Here is a 16,099-nt window from a genome sequence, read left to right as displayed (position 1 = left end):
ACTAAAATCGTGAATGTTGATTGGCTGGTTGGAGGTGAAGGCAAGTGAATTTTATTTTAGCATATTTTTAGCACGTGCTACATTTTGATTATTTTTGTGAAATGGAGCGATGGTACGGGAAACTATCACATAAATAATGTATAGATCAATAGGAAAGATAAATTTGGCCTTAATCAGTCATTTAGATTTTTTTTGACTAATCTGAACAAGTATCACACGGTGAAACTCTGAAAATAATATGTATTATTATTATTTTAAAACTATTAAACAATGATAATAAAAAAAATAAAAATAAAAGTAGTGTATTTCCATCTTTTACCAAAGGGTAGAGACGTGTACAAACATGACCAGTTGCCATGCTAGCGGACAGCCACCGAAGAAGAAATGCACCGATGGCGCCAGTTCCTGCCACTCACATTTGAAGCTAAGAACGTCAAGTTTCTCGTCAAATAAATGAGCTCCAGGTATATTACATATTCAGTTAAATATTTTATACAGTCCTGTGGCTTGGTTTGCACTTGCACCTCATAAAAGGTGAGTGGGAGACGTGTCTGAAACGTATTGGCAATTTGGCAGACGTTTGCCATTTCGAGTGCCTTAGAACCGCAAGTTTTCCTTGTCAAGTAAACTCGTCTCATTGTTTTTATGTTTATTGTGCAGGACAGCTGAGCCATGGCCAACGCTCAGTCTGCTCTGAAGATGGCCGTGTGCCTCCTCGTGATGGCAGAGCTGCTTCTTGCCAAGAAGGACTACTACGACATACTGGGAGTGCCAAAAGACGCCACTGAGCGGCAGATAAAGAAAGCTTTTCACAGGCTCGCCATGAGGTATCACCCTGATAAGAACAACAGCCCCGACGCTGAAGTGAGATTCAGGGAAATTGCAGAAGGTACATTTGATTCATGCTATCACTATCACCATCCAAACATCTCCTATTGACCTTTTGCACGTGACGTCACAGTCCTCATGGGAACGCCCCTTCCTGGACGCTGGACGACAAAAGAGCCACTTGCCTGTATTGTAAACATTGAATCTCGTACAGCGTAAAGGCCTTTATCTAATCAATTATCTTGTAAAATTGTCATATCTTGCTGTGCGGTCGGTTGTACAGGCAGACAAAGGAGTAAACCAAATGCATACCTACAAATGAAGACAAAATACATCGATTGATAGCAGCAATCAACAGAAATGACTGGCATCCCTTAAAGTATTCACGGATTTGCAGCGATAATTTTTTGCGACGTTGGTAGATAAATGTTATTAGTAGATAAATGTACACTCTAACAAAGATTGTAACAGGTGTTGAATTGCGTGTTTCAAATCACATTAACGAGCCAGATAGTTAGCGTCCACGCCAACTGCACGAACACACAGCTTAGTTTTAAAATGCACCTTCTTCAAAACTATTAAGTGCATTTGACAGTTTAATATTGGGGGATTTCGTCTTTGTGCTTGGAGTTTTTCACTCTGGAGCTCAAGTCATAATCATGAAATTAAGCGCATAGCTTGCCACGACGATAGTTCCATGCTAGTAAACATAGTCACATAACATCATCACAACGTTTCAATATAGAACGGACTGTGTCAAAATAAGTCAGTTAGCATGACAAACAAGTTTTACCTTTGCATTACGAGGTATATTGTCCCCCGGTGTGAGCGTAGCATCTCGTCCCAGAGACTCAGCCAGCGACAAGCTTTTGAATCAGCCCCGGTGGAGGAAAGAGACGGCATTGACTACATAATGATATAGGTCGTTCGCTGTGAATTCCGGCAAAGTCGGTGATTTGATTAACTTGGTAAAAACAGCAGGCAACAGAAGGTAAGGGACTGTTTTCAAACTAGTGATCTCCAACATAAGTAAATATCGCGCTCTATGAGTCGCGACTAAATGTGCAACTTCGATTGACAGGCGAATTTCGGTTGAAGTAGTAGATTTCATGGCTCTATGGGCAATAATAACTTTTAATTTGTAAAATAACAGTTGCTAAGTCACTAAGTTGCTCCGGGTCACGTCCACTTCCATTCAACAATCATTTCCTTCCGCCGTCACGTAATCACGTGACATCAGTGCAAATGGTGAATAACACTTTATTGGATGAACCGAAGCCTATCTCAGTTCACTTGGGGCTAAGTGGCGGAGTACACGCTGTACCGGTTGCTGTTTAATCGCATGGCACAAAAGCAAGAAGAAGAAGATGATGATGGACAGATTAATGGCATTTCAATTTATTTGAATGGAGAAAGTTGATTTGAATTACAGACATTGTCATAGATCAAATAAAACTCACAAGTTAGAAGGTACTGTTATAATCACATTTGCTCAGTCTTTATCTGCTTGTATTTTTTTCAGCTTATGAGGTGTTATCTGACGCAACCAGAAGACGAGAGTATGACCAGTTTGGTGGCGATGCCTCCTATTTCACAGCGCGGGCGCAGCAAAGCCGGAGCGAGCACCAACCTTTCAGCTTCAAATTTGACGACATCTTCAAGGACTTTGATATGTACGGCCACAACAACAGGCAAGCCCGGCACAGGCAACACTTCGATGAACGTTCCCAGCGGGAATCATCCCACGGCCGACACAAAAGACACTTTCAAGGAGCCGGCGTCTTTGGAGACCTGTTCGACGACATCGAGAAGATGTTCGCCTTCCAAACGCACCCCACACAGACTGAAAGCGTGTACCGCGCTACGTCCAAACAGCACTGTAGAACAGTGACGCAGCGCAGAGGGAATATGGTGACCACGTACACAGACTGCACTGCATCTTAGGATGCAATAGCCACCTTATCCGTATACCATACATTTGTAATGATGAGTCAGAAACGTACATTTGAATGTGACTAGATTTGCTAGAAAGATATGAACTTAGTCTTAGTCACTTTTTTTGGGAATGTATAATTTCAAAAAGGTGATAAACATACCTGTTGAGCAGAAAAGTTTCTAATTCCATGGTGCTTCTGAATCCTCTCAGCTGCCTTTAAGTCCCTCACACAGCTTAAAGAAGAGGTTGAATTCCTTTGGACAATTTCAAATGTTGGATATATTGCAACCCTGAATGTAACATTGAAAGCTGCTGTCCCGGTTGTAAAAGTTTCTGTAACCAGTCGAGAGAAGGAATGGCCCGCACTGAGATTCAAATTGAGGTAGACGTTCGACTCCACCGTTGTCTATCAGGCCACCAAGTTTATAGTATTTTTCGTATTTTTGGATAGAGGGCAATGGGGCAGTCTGTCACAAGTGCTTTGCACGTGTGCATCGCATTTCTGTGGGTCTGAGTTTTAGTCTTTGTTAAAGCCTTCTTGTGTGAAGTTCCCATTTGTTCTTGTTCTTCGCAAGCTATCCTTAGGACTTGGTGTAGTTTAACATCAATGTCCACTTTATTTTCTTACATCAGTGTGTCGACTTTGAGATCGCCTTACTTTAAGCACCTTCAAGTAATGTTAAGAAATCCAAAAGCTATTTTTCTCAATATGTCCCTTGCTCACCAACCATATATGGTTGTATTTCTGTTGGTGCTATTTGTATAGTTTTAAGAGCTACCATTCAAAATAATAAATGTAAATACTAAATAGATGTGTTTTTGTGACAGGTTGATATAAAAAATTAAACATCTGTTTTGCCACCAAGGCTCCCCCATGAAAATGTAGTTGTGTAATGTAATTATTACTAGTACAAACCTAAATTTAAAAAGCTTCAGGTTTATGTTTTTGAGACCTGAAATTTTGATTGAATGTACTTGATAAGAGTTTCAGCCGTAAAATGTAATCAGGATGTATAAAAGTTATGTGTGAATATTGAAAATAATATGATGCTTCCAATGTAGTAGGAACCCACACAACAGTATAGAGTTTTTCTAACATGCTATGTCATTACTAGCTAGTGATATAATGGTCAGTTTAGTTATGTGCAATATTTGTATTTGAAAACTCCAATCCAAGCACTTAACCCTTTCTATGAGTTTGTGGATAGCTGCCTTTGGTTTTTAAAGATGTGTTATGACAAATAAAGATGTGTTGTGACAAAAAGGTAAGACTGAATATCTCCTCTTATTTGGTGTATTATAACTTTACCTTTCGTGGAATTGCTGTTTTCTGAGTGAGTTACTGAGTTAACACGTTTTTGTGGGGCAGAATACCCATAAAAAAAAAATGGGAGTTTTTTATTTGTAATCAAATCAATATAAAGTATATTGAAAAAAATATTTAGTTTAAAAGTATTTTATTCACATTTTTCTTGTAAATATTTTTAACCTTAGTTCCCATTGGCTTCTGTGGAAATATTTTGGTCGCAGCCTTGGTTACTGTTGCGTAGGAGATTTTGTTGTGGTGCGCAACATTCTTGACGTCACGTACAGGAAATGTAGTTCAGTAGTCAGTACTATCGCCACGCGAATCCCATAGCGCAACGCTATCCCCCACAATGCAACGGTGCAATGCGCAGAAGTTTGCGCCGCGGAGTGAACGAGATGTCAAATTGTCAATCGCTAGCTTAGCCATTCGCGGGACATTGAATGACTTTGTGAAGAACCGAGAAGTGTCCTTTTTTCGACAGGTCCGAATCTTTTTCGGAGCTCATGGAGGCCCTCATACCTGTCATAAACAAACTGCAAGATGTTTTTAACACGGTGGGCGCTGACATCATTCATCTGCCGCAGATAGTTGTTGTGGGGACTCAGGTGAGAAACGACACTGTTTTGGAGGCTAGCGAGTTTGTTAGCATGAGACCTAGTTGGTAGAACTTCAGTCTGAGTTTATGTGGCTTCTATTTTTATTACATTACCACCCAGTTTGGTTGTTATGTGTGTTAAATAACCTTAAAATTAAACAAGCGAAAGTATATTTTCGCTAATATTGTTTTGTTCGTCATTTATTGGTAGCATAGATCATCATAACAAAAACAAGTGGATATTTGGCCCTGACTGGCTTAATCTGTCATGGTTTTCTTTATCGTAAATTTGTAATACATCATAACATAATTGTTGTAACATGTAGTATATTGTTTCCTACTTAACTCATATTTAGCCTATTTCCAGACTGATGGAAAATACGTCCCAGTCCATGTGTGGTCACTTCGTTTATAAATAGCTTATATTATTCAGCATGGTGATACATTTCTTATAGCAGCTACATTGAATTTAGTTAATAGTAATCAGCCTGTACTATATACCAGCAATTGCATTCATTAAAATATGACCTCCCATAACATATAATATGATCCATTATCACTGTACACTGCTATTGTCCAAAATAAACGCCTCCCTTATGTAAAAAGCCCTACACTAGAGCCTAATTGGTTTAAAGTGGCAGGTTTTGCCAAACGTGGTTACTTTCTCTGACCGGCTAATTGGATGTGGCGGTCTCAGCCTTTTTGGCAAGCATCAGCGGGTGTTCAGAGTGCGACAAACCAAGTCTCTGCATGTTTTCTGCTGGTTTTAATTACAAGTTGTGCATGTCATGTATGAACACCATGTAAAGAAAACCAGTCCTAAGTACAAATAAAACCACATTGTATTCATCCAAACTTCAAATGTAAAGACAATTGCCCTCTGACTTTTTGTGTGTGTTTTTCTTTCTAGAGCAGCGGCAAGAGTTCTGTTTTAGAGAGCCTTGTTGGCAGGGATGTACTACCGCGTGGCACAGGCGTCGTGACCCGTCGTCCTCTTATCTTCCAGCTCGTCCACATTGATTCCGAAGATCGGCGGAAGACCAATGAAGAAAATGGTATCACTGGCATATTGTTTTCTTTTTTTAAAGTTATTGCATCTTGTAGTCCACTAGCATAATTGTTTATAGCAGAGCTGTCCTAACCTTTTCCTCCGAGGGCCTCACAGAGAAATATTAAAGGAAGCAAGGGCTATTTTTGAAGTTCTTTACCTCTAGTTTAAGCGTGCTGAAAGCAACACATCAAGCAATTACATATTGTTTATATATTAAAGTCGCTGTACCAACATAACTAAGATGGCATAATTATAGTCATTTTCCGCTGAAGATAAAGAATATACAATATGCCCTTGAGTATTGTCTTTCCTTTTTCTCTTTCTGTATGTTTGGCTACTGCTTGTTTTCAACTCGAAGTTGTTTAAAACTACCGCGACAGTGATGCTACATCAGTTAGCTCGTGTACAGCATTTTACATTGTCTGACAAAGTTAGTTTGTTTTGGTTAAACACATGACTTGTAATTCTCTTTGTTTGATTTTTAGTTTTACAGTTAACTGCAACTTAGATTGGTACTACACAGCTAGAAGAATTGTTCAAAATCTGCCAGATTGATGATTTTTGTGTAGTCCGTTGTCACCATAGCTAGCGCTTGTGACTCCATTTTTTTCCCACAACTCGCTTCTGTTCGCCGAGCAGATCGTGGAGGAAAAATCACCCTTAACACACAGGATAAGGATCCCGAAATGGATTATTTTGAACCTCAGAGCTTTCAAGTGTATTTGTATGTTACCGCAACTGTGTTCAGCTGTGGTACTGTGCTGTGTCCTCCACAAGTAGGCACCCATCAGGCTAACCAATTTGTTGTCTCTCTCTTAAACTACAGAATTCAAGAAAAATGGGCGCTTTTACAGAGGTTTCCCTTTTATTATTTGCCTTATCGTGTTTGTATACACAGTATAATATATCCTCCCCATTTCCGCACCTACGTATATGAGTAGCCTGTGATAAACCGCCCACCCACATGGCTTTACTAAGTTCAGATTGATTGAAACATTTTTTTTCCATCATTCTCTGAACATACCCGAACACCCAAAACAGCTGCAATGTCCTGAACCGCCAGCTTCGCCTGAGATGGCTAATAGGCTTCGCCTTTTGCCTCCTTGTTTTGTTGTGCCGCTTTGGTTGCCTTATTCCTTCCCCAAACATGCCTGTCTTCTTTGTGCTGAAGGGTTTTACTCTGCTCCTGCCATTTTTTTCCATTTAGGAAAACTTTGTTTTCCCCACTCTATTTTTGTCCTCAGCTTTTTGCTCTGGAGAGTTTTTACATTCCAATTTAGCCACTACAAAATTCCTCTCGTGAGAAGCTGAACATAGAACAGTGATCTGTTGGTCACGTTTGACTGATGCCCTCAATTATTATTATTTTTTATCTCTGTAGGCATCGATGGCGAGGAATGGGGCAAATTCCTGCATACCAAAAACAAGGTAAAGTTGAATAAAAATAAATTATGTCAAATGAGCCCACTAAAGTGGCCGTTTTATTTTATTTTATTTTTTTGTTTTTTTTAGATCTACTCTAGTTTCGAGGAGATCCGTCAAGAAATCGAAGCAGAAACGGAAAGAATATCAGGCATTAACAAGGTATAGACATCATTTTTTAACATGTTTGCCAAGAAGTTGTAGCCGTTAGGTGTTTTATGGAAAATGCATGTTAAGTCCATGATCTCAAAATAGAACAGAACATTCAAAATAGAAATTCAAATTAAATGTAGTATCCATCAAAAGTGAGATACTCACGTTTTTGTCCATATTATCTTTTCCTGGGACAGTGTTGAGTTATTTTCAAGTTATAGTAAATTGTTACTGTTAAACAAGATGTACACTGATTCATTTACATTGTAGCAAATAGTCATTTCTTGATTGTTATCCCATGAAAAGATAACATTAAATATTTACAAAAAGGTGAGGGATGTACTCACGTTTTTGGGTTAATGGCATGTGTATATACAACCAGAAAATACCAACACAAAAAACAGCTTCTGGCTTCTTGTGTAATTTCCACTTTGTGCTGAGGAAATTTCCTGAGGCAAATGCAGCCTTCATGTTTTGCTTTGTTTTTGTCCTCAGGGTATCAGTGATGAACCCATTCATCTCAAAGTCTTCTCACCACATGTTGTCAACCTCACACTGGTTGACCTTCCTGGCATTACGAAGGTGAGATACATTAAACCTGTCCAGATGTGAATGTGGTCACATTTCCTGTATTGAATGATTAGATTTAATTCTTATTTTGAAGGTGCCGGTGGGAGACCAACCCAAAGACATTGAGATTCAGATCCGTGAACTGATCGTGAAGTACATCTCGAACCCAAACTCCATCATCCTGGCTGTGACTGCTGCCAACACAGACATGGCAACGTCAGAGGCTCTCAAAGTGGCCCGTGAAGTTGATCCTGATGGTAAACGTGCTGTTTTTTGTTTTTTTTTTCATTTGCCCGGAAAACATTGCTGACTCATGTCCTAATTGCTTCCTTCGTGCTGTGTCCAGGCAGGAGGACGCTAGCAGTGGTGACCAAGCTGGATTTGATGGATGCTGGAACAGACGCAATGGATATCCTGATGGGCCGAGTCATTCCTGTCAAACTTGGCATTATTGGAGTAGTCAACAGGTGACTGTCCGTACGCACACGTCAGTCATGTGGTGTGCTAACTGTTTTGTGTTGCTTTTTTTTTTTAATTCTAGGAGCCAGCTGGATATTAATCAGAAGAAGTCAGTGGCGGATGCTATTCGTGATGAGTACGCTTTTCTACAAAAAAAGTACCCCTCCCTTGCAAACAGAAGTGGAACTAAATATCTAGCCAGGACACTAAATAGGTAAGAGAGGTAGTTCCTTTTTTAAAAGGCCAGTACATATATCTGTAGGTCTAATGATAACCAATAATAATATTTAATCAGAATGTCTGATTGTAGTTGTAAGCTATACTTATGTAGTATTTGCAGAGTGTTTAATTATTATTTTTTTAATTCCGACAACATATTCAAATGGATAGTTTTGATATCAAAATTTCACAAAAGTGTTTATAATCCTGAGGTTATTTTGACGAAACAATGTCAGAGAAATTGTATTAATACTAAATTGTGAAGAAAAAAAAATTCAATAAGTAAGTCATTTAGTCATTTAGTTTAACAGTTGACTCATCTTGTCATCTTGGGTGTAGATTGCTCATGCACCACATCCGAGACTGCCTCCCGGAGCTGAAAACCAGGATCAATGTGCTGGCGGCACAGTACCAGTCTCTGCTCAACAGCTACGGCGAGCCTGTGGAGGACCAAAGCGCCACCTTGCTGCAGCTCATCACCAAGTTTGCCGCTGAGTACTGCCACACCATCGAGGGCACGGCCAAGTACATCGAGACGGCTGAACTGTAAGTCACACAGCAAAGGACCAACATTTCTGTGCGTGCTTAAAGCTGTTTATAGCCACAAAGAATAACACGTTGTGTATTTAACCAAACTACATAAGATGCGAGTCCACTAGCTTGATGCTAACAAACAATACAAACTGCCCCAGACGGGCGAACGGAACTAGCATCAACGCAGTGGTAGACATAAACCTTTAAACAATAGATATTTGAACACTATTTTGGGTTTCATACACACACAACCTTCTTGTCACTACTTGATGGGGACCCGGCAACACTGCAAAATGAAAAATCGTCAGGTTAAAGTTTAGTGCGACCATAGCCACCCCCGCTAGATCCGCACTCTCTAAAAATCACTTTCCACCTCTGCTCCTCCTCAGCTGCGGCGGTGCGAGAATCTGTTACATATTCCACGAGACTTTCGGTCGCACGTTGGAGTCGGTAGATCCCTTGGGCGGCCTGACGACGATCGACGTGCTCACGGCGATCCGTAATGCAACGGTCGGTCCCTGCAACATCTGGACTTGATACATAGCCAACTCTTAGCAACCATTTGAATGCTGTGACATATTGTTTCCAGGGGCCTAGGCCTGCTTTGTTTGTGCCCGAGATTTCCTTCGAGTTGCTGGTCAAGAGACAAGTGAAGCGTCTGGAGGAGCCAAGTTTGCGCTGCGTGGAGCTGGTCCACGAGGAGATGCAGAGGATCATCCAACACTGCAGCAACTACAGCACACAGGTGACAACTGGCCACAACTATGGTCGCAATTTAGAATATTGTGGTAAACCTCAATTCATTTCAAATAGTGGAACTTAAGTATTAAATGGAGTGAGCATGTGGAGGGGTCCACTGTACCTGCTTGTGAGAGCTTCATTTCCTACGTTAATTTTCCTACACTGCAATTTAAACTTTGAAAATGTATTGGTTTTTTTGTTTTGTTTTTTTCTGTAGGAGCTGCTGAGATTCCCAAAGCTTCATGATGCCATCGTGGAAGTGGTCACCTCCCTGTTGAGAAAGAGACTACCAGTCACCAATGACATGGTAGGAAAACTGCCCACATCACAACTTTATAATATTAAAAACAATTCACATTTAAATGTGTTTTTGTCTTGAGGTTCATAACCTGGTTGCCATCGAGCTGGCGTATATCAACACCAAACATCCTGACTTTGCTGACGCCTGTGGCCTCATGAACCATAACATTGAAGTACAAGCCTTGTGCCATGTTTCTCTTTATACTGTTTTTTTTTATTGCAAATTATTTTTAATTGTCATTCACCCACTTAAAATCATTTCTGTGTATTTTCACAGGAGCAAAGACGCAACAGAATGAGGGACCTGCCGTCTGCTGTTCCCCGAGACAAGGTGCTGTTTTGTTAGAAATCACAATCTCCAATACATGAGCTGTACAAACCCATTAGAAATCACTAAATCGTTATGATGCAGTGCAATTTTACATTTCTTAAACTATAAAAAGACATGAGCTACATTACACTATTGGTTCAATTTTAGTGACAACAATAAAAAAGTACTCGTACCTAATTCCATCAAAATTTGTAGCGAGTCTTTTTATTTTTCATACAACCTCATGTTGATTATTCTTGTCTCCCTTGCCAATCCTTCTTCCGGTCAGCAGGTGGCAGCAGGTGGCGCTCAGAGTGCATCTTCTGCAGATCAGGCCGACAGTGGCGGGACGGGGAACTGGAGAGGGATGCTGAAAAGGGGGGAGGACGGCGCTGCGGGCGACAGGCTGATGCCACAGAACCCCCTCCCTGTCAGTCCTCAGAAGGGTCATGCTGTTAATTTACTCGATGTGGTAAGAACGACTTCAAAGGGGAGCAACAGAATTTGTATACAAGCCTTCAAAAAGTCACTTTTCCATGATATAGCTCCTCCTCATATGTGTTTTTTCTTTCCAGCCTGTTCCAGTGTCCAGGAAGTTGTCTGCTCGGGAACAGAGAGACTGTGAGGTCATCGAGAGGCTCATCAAGTCTTATTTTCTTATTGTACGGAAAAACATCCAGGACAGGTAAATAAAAAGCTACAATCATGTGAGCTATCAATAGTCAGAATCCTCTGTGACAGTCTTCACCGTCTCACCGTTTCCGTCCATGCTCCTTCTCAGTGTGCCCAAAGCAGTGATGCACTTCCTGGTGAACCACGTGAAAGACTGTCTGCAGAGCGAGCTGGTAGGTCAGTTGTATAAGTCGGTACTGTTGGACGACCTGCTGACTGAATCGGAGGACATGGCGCAGCGACGTAACGAGGCGGCGGACATGCTCAAGGTACCCAAATCTGAAATATACACACTGTAACTAAATCTGCCATTTGATCCTTATGCCATAATGGAGGGAGAATTTAGTTCTTATTTGTGAGTGAACCAAAAAAAATAAGACAAGACTAGCCACTTGATCAGGTGCAACGGCGCAATACGTGACTACCGTGTCATTGGTGTACGCAGGCCCTGCAGAAAGCCAGCCAAGTGATTGCGGAGATCAGAGAAACACACTTATGGTGAGAGAAGCCGCTCTCCTTCAGGCTCCTCCCTTTACTCAATCCACTCCCACATCCACCACACGGACCACCAGCCCCCCGCACACAGGTCCGCGTAGAAATCGACAGTCCTCACAATACAAATAATAGTTTTGAATGTACAGTCTGGATGAGCAAAAGTCTTGCCATCCAGTTTCCACCAAACATCCCCATGACTAGGAATAATCTATTTTTCTTATGAACCAAACTGTATCTATAGGGATGATGTTATTATCCATCATTTTGTGTTGAATATAATTAAAGATAGACATGACAAAGAAAACGGGTGTCGTTGTCATCTCATATCGCGTACTAACTTCCAACCCCACTCCTATTTGAGTACAGTGAAACTCTGTGTATTTGTAGTTTGACATTCATGAAGTCCCATTTTTGCTTTTTGTTTAACCTATCCTCCATTACAGTATTCGCTGAAGATCTCGTCCATTTGCCGTTTTTTGTGGATTTTGTGTAACTGTCTGCAACTCGTTACCCTCAAAAACTGACAGCTTCCGAATTCCACTGCATTTTATTGATTTGCTGTATAGGACTCTTACACACACAGTATAACACTAAAAAGCACCAAATCAGTCCCGTGTGTTTGTGTCAATTTGTTTCCACCAGCAAGCACAGTATACAGTATTACAGTAAGACATGCGGTATGGATTATAGTGTGTTAGCACACAAACAAAATCCCCTTTGTGACTCTCATGGAGTGGATGCTTGTTTATTGATATGAAGTATGAATAGAAGTACACTAGTGTCCTGGCTTGGCGTGTCCCTGGGTGGGGGGTGAGGACGCGCCATCTTCACCTCAGACGGGCTCCCATCTTGCCCTTGCCACGCCCCTTGGCACTAAAAACAAACACAACAGCATGAAATCAAACAATTGAACTCATTAGCAAAAAAGTGTTTCATGTGAATTTACCTCTGGTGATCCTTCACTCGGACAAGCAGCAGGTTGATCTGCAAGTGGCATAAAACACAATTAACAAGTAACCAAATAGTAAGAATTAGAGTAAAAAGAGAAAAATAAAATGCTGTTTGAAATATTTGAAAATGTGTCCTAAATAAATTGTTCAAACGTACTATTTTACTCAACATTTTGTATGTTTAAGAAGTAATAAGTAAACATTTGGATTTTGTACAAATATATTTTGTATTAATTATTTTAAAATAATTCAAATAAAAAATACATTCGTTTTTTGTTGTTGTTAATTTTTATTTAAATATGGTGACTTTTTTTTAATTGAATGTTGAAAATGCTGCCAAGCAAAAATATGAAAAATTCCTTTAAATATTTAGTAACATTAACAAAAAATGTAATGTCGTTTTCCATTTAAGGGTAAAATTATATAATATAGTATAGTATAGTATAATCTAATAATGTAATGCCCCTGATGGAATTACTTTTTTTTTTAAGATTTTGATTTGTTGGTCTACTTGCTTATAGCGTCATGTTGTTGGGGATCAAATAAAAATAATTAAAGCAATTGATAATATAGACATGCTGTTTTTTTCCTTCTTAATTTATTGTGGAAGTATCAGTTTGGGACTTGGCATTGGCAGATATTCAAAATCACGTAACTCTGAATTGTGATCAGGACATCCAGCATCCATAGTATGCAATTGTGATTGCTGCTTATGTATGTATCGTGTATGTATTGATGGACTCACGTCACACTTCTGCTTTTTGAATTTGTCGTTGAGGTCGTACTTCTCCATCTCCAATTGCATCAGCCATTGCCACAGCTCGTTAGCCTTCTCCCTGCGCACACATGCCATCGTTGATCTCATATCATATTCCGTATTATTATCATTTTTACCAGCCCCTTGTTTGTCGTACTGCAGTTTGTCGTCACTCAAGTGGTCGATGCTGAGCGCCTTCCTGCGCTCAGCCAGAATCTTCTTCTTCTTCTCTCTCTCTGTCTGCTTTTTACCTTTCTTTTCACTCTATTTTGGCAAAATACAAAATTCAGTAAATGCACTTTCTTCTAGATTCCATAAAATCTGTTGACGTGGTAAAGTTTGTATAATGCAATCAATTGTAGAATGCAATGAAAAATAGTATACTGGATGCTACTTGATGCAAAAATATTCCCCAAAATTGAAATTACTGTATTGCTTGCATTTGTATTAACATGTATGTGAAAGTAATAAGCTGCATGACCTTCTGTCCGGCGCCGTACTGCTGGGTCATGGTGGAGAGGACCTTCTTCTTCTTGGCGTCGTCATCGTGCTTCTTGCGATGATCCTCCTGCTCTCTTCGCTCCTTCTCCTCCTGGATGTAGCGGACGCATACAAACGTCATGCTCACTCGTGTTTTCTTAATGAATGTGAACTTACGGCAAGCCTGGCCTGCCTCTCTTTCTCCATCTCGGCCCGGATCCTTTGCTGCTCATCTCTCTCTTCGCGACGCTTTTCCTTTAAGCAAACAAACACATTTGAAGTTTTGATTTGATTTGGTATGAAACTGTGCTGTCCTTTGTTGCTAGGCGGAATGCCTGGGGCACAAATTGAACTGCCCCAGTGCCAAGTGATTGCATTGATGGGTTGAATGCAGAAAACATTTTTCACTGTATGTTGTAGATGAGAAAATAACTTAATCATGACCCTTCAGCCGCTAAACTCCGCCCACAAATTGGCTGTTGAAAGACTAACAAAGGGCAGACAACGGTGTGCCCCTTAAATGGGTAGGGGAGCGTAACGTAAGCTAGCTTATTATAATGAATTTCCGGTTATAAAGTACTACTAGTCTAAGTAGTAGCCTCCCCAACAATTCAACCAAGGGATTTTATTTATTTAAAAATATTTTTTTGTGTACAGTGACTTTAAGAAACATTGTCAAATTTGCTGCAAATTTAATATCTGCTTTGGTCCGGACTCACAATTCTGTTGACGAGGGCGACCAGCTCCTCTTCCTCCTTCTTCCTCTGGATGAAGTGAGCCTCGATGAGCGACTGCAGCTCAGACAGATCTTTATCTATACGCTTCCTGTGGATGTCCTGCACTCACAAGTAGTGTACGATATTCACGACATGCGTCAACTCGTTTTAAGCATCTCGTGCGGTTAAACTCACATCAAAATCCACTTTCTCGCCATCCGGGATCTTTGGGGCCGCAATGTTTGACATGAATCTGTGTAATTGAGCAAAACAGTTGATAAATAGCAGAAGAAGCATGAAACGCGATTGTTAATTATGAGAAATTAACTTACTTTGGTTTTGGCTTTGAGTCATCTTTAAAAGAGAAGGAAAAAGAGAGAGAAAATAACCGACATTATGACCCAATATGTTCAAGTGTTAATTAAAAAAAAAAAGTAGGTTAAGTTCAAAGTTATAATACAGAAAAGAAAAAAAGTTAATTTTTCTCTCCATGTAACTTTAACTGGGCACCAATAAAATGATTATTTAGGAAGATAGCAACAATAAAAAAATATTGTACAGTATCTAAAAAAATGAAACCCAAAAGAGGCATTCTTACATGTTCACTTAATAAAGTCATACAGATATATAGTAGGAGAATGATCTTACCTTCTTCCTCCCTTCACATGAAATGTAGAAAAAGACATGAAATACAAGTTACAATCTGTTCCTACATAGCAATTCAAATACTACTGAACATATACAATAAATATAACAATGGCGAGTCTGACGACATACTGAGTTTCCTCGTCCACGACCTCTTCTGTGTCCGTCATGTTGCTCTTGAAGCAGGCTCTTAAAAAAAATCTATCTTTTTTTTTTAAACCAAGACAAATATTTGTGATCGATAAACAGCATAGTGACACATTCACACCGTTTAAAAGGAGACACTCCAATTTTAGAGCAAACAAAATGACGAGTGCAGCCTGCCTCAGCCCCTAAAAAGATGCAAATGACAGTGACCTGTTGCTTGTATTGCTGACTTTTGTCCCCCCCCCCCACCAAAAAAGCTTACCTTTACCTGTGCATTATTTATAAACAAACACCATCCAACAAAAGGCATGTATCAATATTTTTTTAATCTGAAAACATGTTTCTGATTGAAATGGAACATAAATTTTTTTACAAAATATTATTTGTTTTCTAAATAAAATAGATCAGAATAAATAGCATTGGCATATGTATTCATTATATATATTGTACAAGCTCTAGTAATATATACTGTATATATTTATTTAAAATTTTCACTAACAAATACATTGATTAATAAGTATTTTTAATGAAATAAAATGGCAGGTAATTTTATATCAAGATTATCTTTTGGATGAAATTGTAAAAAAAAAATATATATTTATTTATTTTTATTTATAATAATTGATTAACTTTTAGTTAACTAGTTTTTTATTAATTAAAATGATCAAGTTTAAATAAATGATCAATTTATATTACAAACTCATTTCACTTTAAATGCTAAACATTTTTAGTACATGTAATATTTTTTGCAATGAATAAAAATAAACATTTCCTCCAAATAATAATGATATGGTAGTAATAGTTGTTTTG

At 39.3% G+C, this 16,099-nt stretch overlaps 3 protein-coding genes across 6 annotated transcripts; 2 read left to right on the top strand and 1 right to left on the bottom strand.

Annotated features, from left to right (window-relative positions):
- Positions 1-218: 218 nt before the first annotated feature.
- Positions 219-4,033, top strand: dnajb9a (DnaJ heat shock protein family (Hsp40) member B9a). Of its 3 annotated transcripts, none has more exons than XM_086073790.1 (3): positions 219-534; positions 666-889; positions 2,351-4,033. In XM_086073790.1, the coding sequence occupies exons 2-3, from the start codon at positions 673-675 to the stop codon at positions 2,770-2,772; spliced, it is 639 nt and encodes a 212-aa protein (XP_085929916.1). In that variant the 5' UTR covers positions 219-534; positions 666-672; the 3' UTR covers positions 2,773-4,033. The 3 variants fall into 3 exon arrangements, with proteins under 3 accessions (XP_085929916.1, XP_085929914.1, XP_085929913.1); XM_086073788.1 differs by having other exon boundaries at positions 223-464; positions 661-889; XM_086073787.1 differs by having other exon boundaries at positions 224-534; positions 661-889.
- Positions 4,034-4,443: 410 nt separating this feature from the next.
- Positions 4,444-12,163, top strand: dnm1l (dynamin 1-like). 2 transcript variants are annotated; one of them, XM_086074928.1, is made up of 19 exons: positions 4,444-4,678; positions 5,579-5,723; positions 6,546-6,575; positions 7,101-7,147; positions 7,232-7,303; positions 7,790-7,876; positions 7,959-8,121; positions 8,211-8,331; positions 8,406-8,537; positions 8,882-9,088; positions 9,466-9,586; positions 9,666-9,821; positions 10,035-10,124; positions 10,198-10,290; positions 10,395-10,448; positions 10,720-10,899; positions 11,003-11,112; positions 11,209-11,368; positions 11,545-12,163. In XM_086074928.1, the coding sequence occupies exons 1-19, from the start codon at positions 4,577-4,579 to the stop codon at positions 11,599-11,601; spliced, it is 2,127 nt and encodes a 708-aa protein (XP_085931054.1). In that variant the 5' UTR covers positions 4,444-4,576; the 3' UTR covers positions 11,602-12,163. The 2 variants fall into 2 exon arrangements, with proteins under 2 accessions (XP_085931054.1, XP_085931055.1); XM_086074929.1 differs by lacking the exon at positions 6,546-6,575 and having other exon boundaries at positions 11,545-12,160.
- Positions 12,156-14,848, bottom strand: tnnt2d (troponin T2d, cardiac). The gene is made up of 9 exons (XM_086074934.1): positions 14,830-14,848; positions 14,693-14,750; positions 14,501-14,617; positions 13,959-14,036; positions 13,783-13,893; positions 13,459-13,565; positions 13,290-13,380; positions 12,541-12,578; positions 12,156-12,467 (listed from the first exon to the last, which is right to left on the bottom strand). Exons 2-9 carry the CDS (start codon positions 14,744-14,746, stop codon positions 12,422-12,424), a joined length of 642 nt encoding a protein of 213 aa, XP_085931060.1. The 5' UTR covers positions 14,747-14,750; positions 14,830-14,848; the 3' UTR covers positions 12,156-12,421.
- Positions 14,849-16,099: the final 1,251 nt, after the last annotated feature.

This window comes from Leptonotus elevatus, chromosome 4 (assembly GCF_054856555.1).
Source record: "Leptonotus elevatus isolate MCC_2025b chromosome 4, RoL_Lele_1.0, whole genome shotgun sequence".
Lineage (NCBI taxonomy): Eukaryota > Metazoa > Chordata > Actinopteri > Syngnathiformes > Syngnathidae > Leptonotus > Leptonotus elevatus.
Note: the sequence above shows the minus strand (reverse complement) of the source record. Positions and strands in the feature narration are given on the sequence as shown.

What these genes read in the sequence shown, in the direction of transcription:
- dnajb9a (XM_086073790.1), top strand. Translation starts at nt 673, where the DNA reads ATGGCCAACGCTCAGTCTGCTCTGAAGATGGCCGTGTGCCTCCTCGTG. An exon ending in ATTCAGGGAAATTGCAGAAG is followed by an intron (nt 890 to 2,350) that starts GTACATTTGATT and finishes TATTTTTTTCAG; the next exon opens with CTTATGAGGTGTTATCTGAC.
- dnm1l (XM_086074928.1), top strand. Translation starts at nt 4,577, where the DNA reads ATGGAGGCCCTCATACCTGTCATAAACAAACTGCAAGATGTTTTTAAC. An exon ending in GAATATCAGGCATTAACAAG is followed by an intron (nt 7,304 to 7,789) that starts GTATAGACATCA and finishes TTTTGTCCTCAG; the next exon opens with GGTATCAGTGATGAACCCAT. An exon ending in TCATGAACCATAACATTGAA is followed by an intron (nt 10,291 to 10,394) that starts GTACAAGCCTTG and finishes GTATTTTCACAG; the next exon opens with GAGCAAAGACGCAACAGAAT.
- tnnt2d (XM_086074934.1), bottom strand. Translation starts at nt 14,746, where the DNA reads ATGTCAAACATTGCGGCCCCAAAGATCCCGGATGGCGAGAAAGTGGAT. An exon ending in GCGAGAAAGTGGATTTTGAT is followed by an intron (nt 14,618 to 14,692) that starts GTGAGTTTAACC and finishes TTGTGAGTGCAG; the next exon opens with GACATCCACAGGAAGCGTAT. An exon ending in AGAGGCAGGCCAGGCTTGCC is followed by an intron (nt 13,894 to 13,958) that starts GTAAGTTCACAT and finishes CGCTACATCCAG; the next exon opens with GAGGAGAAGGAGCGAAGAGA.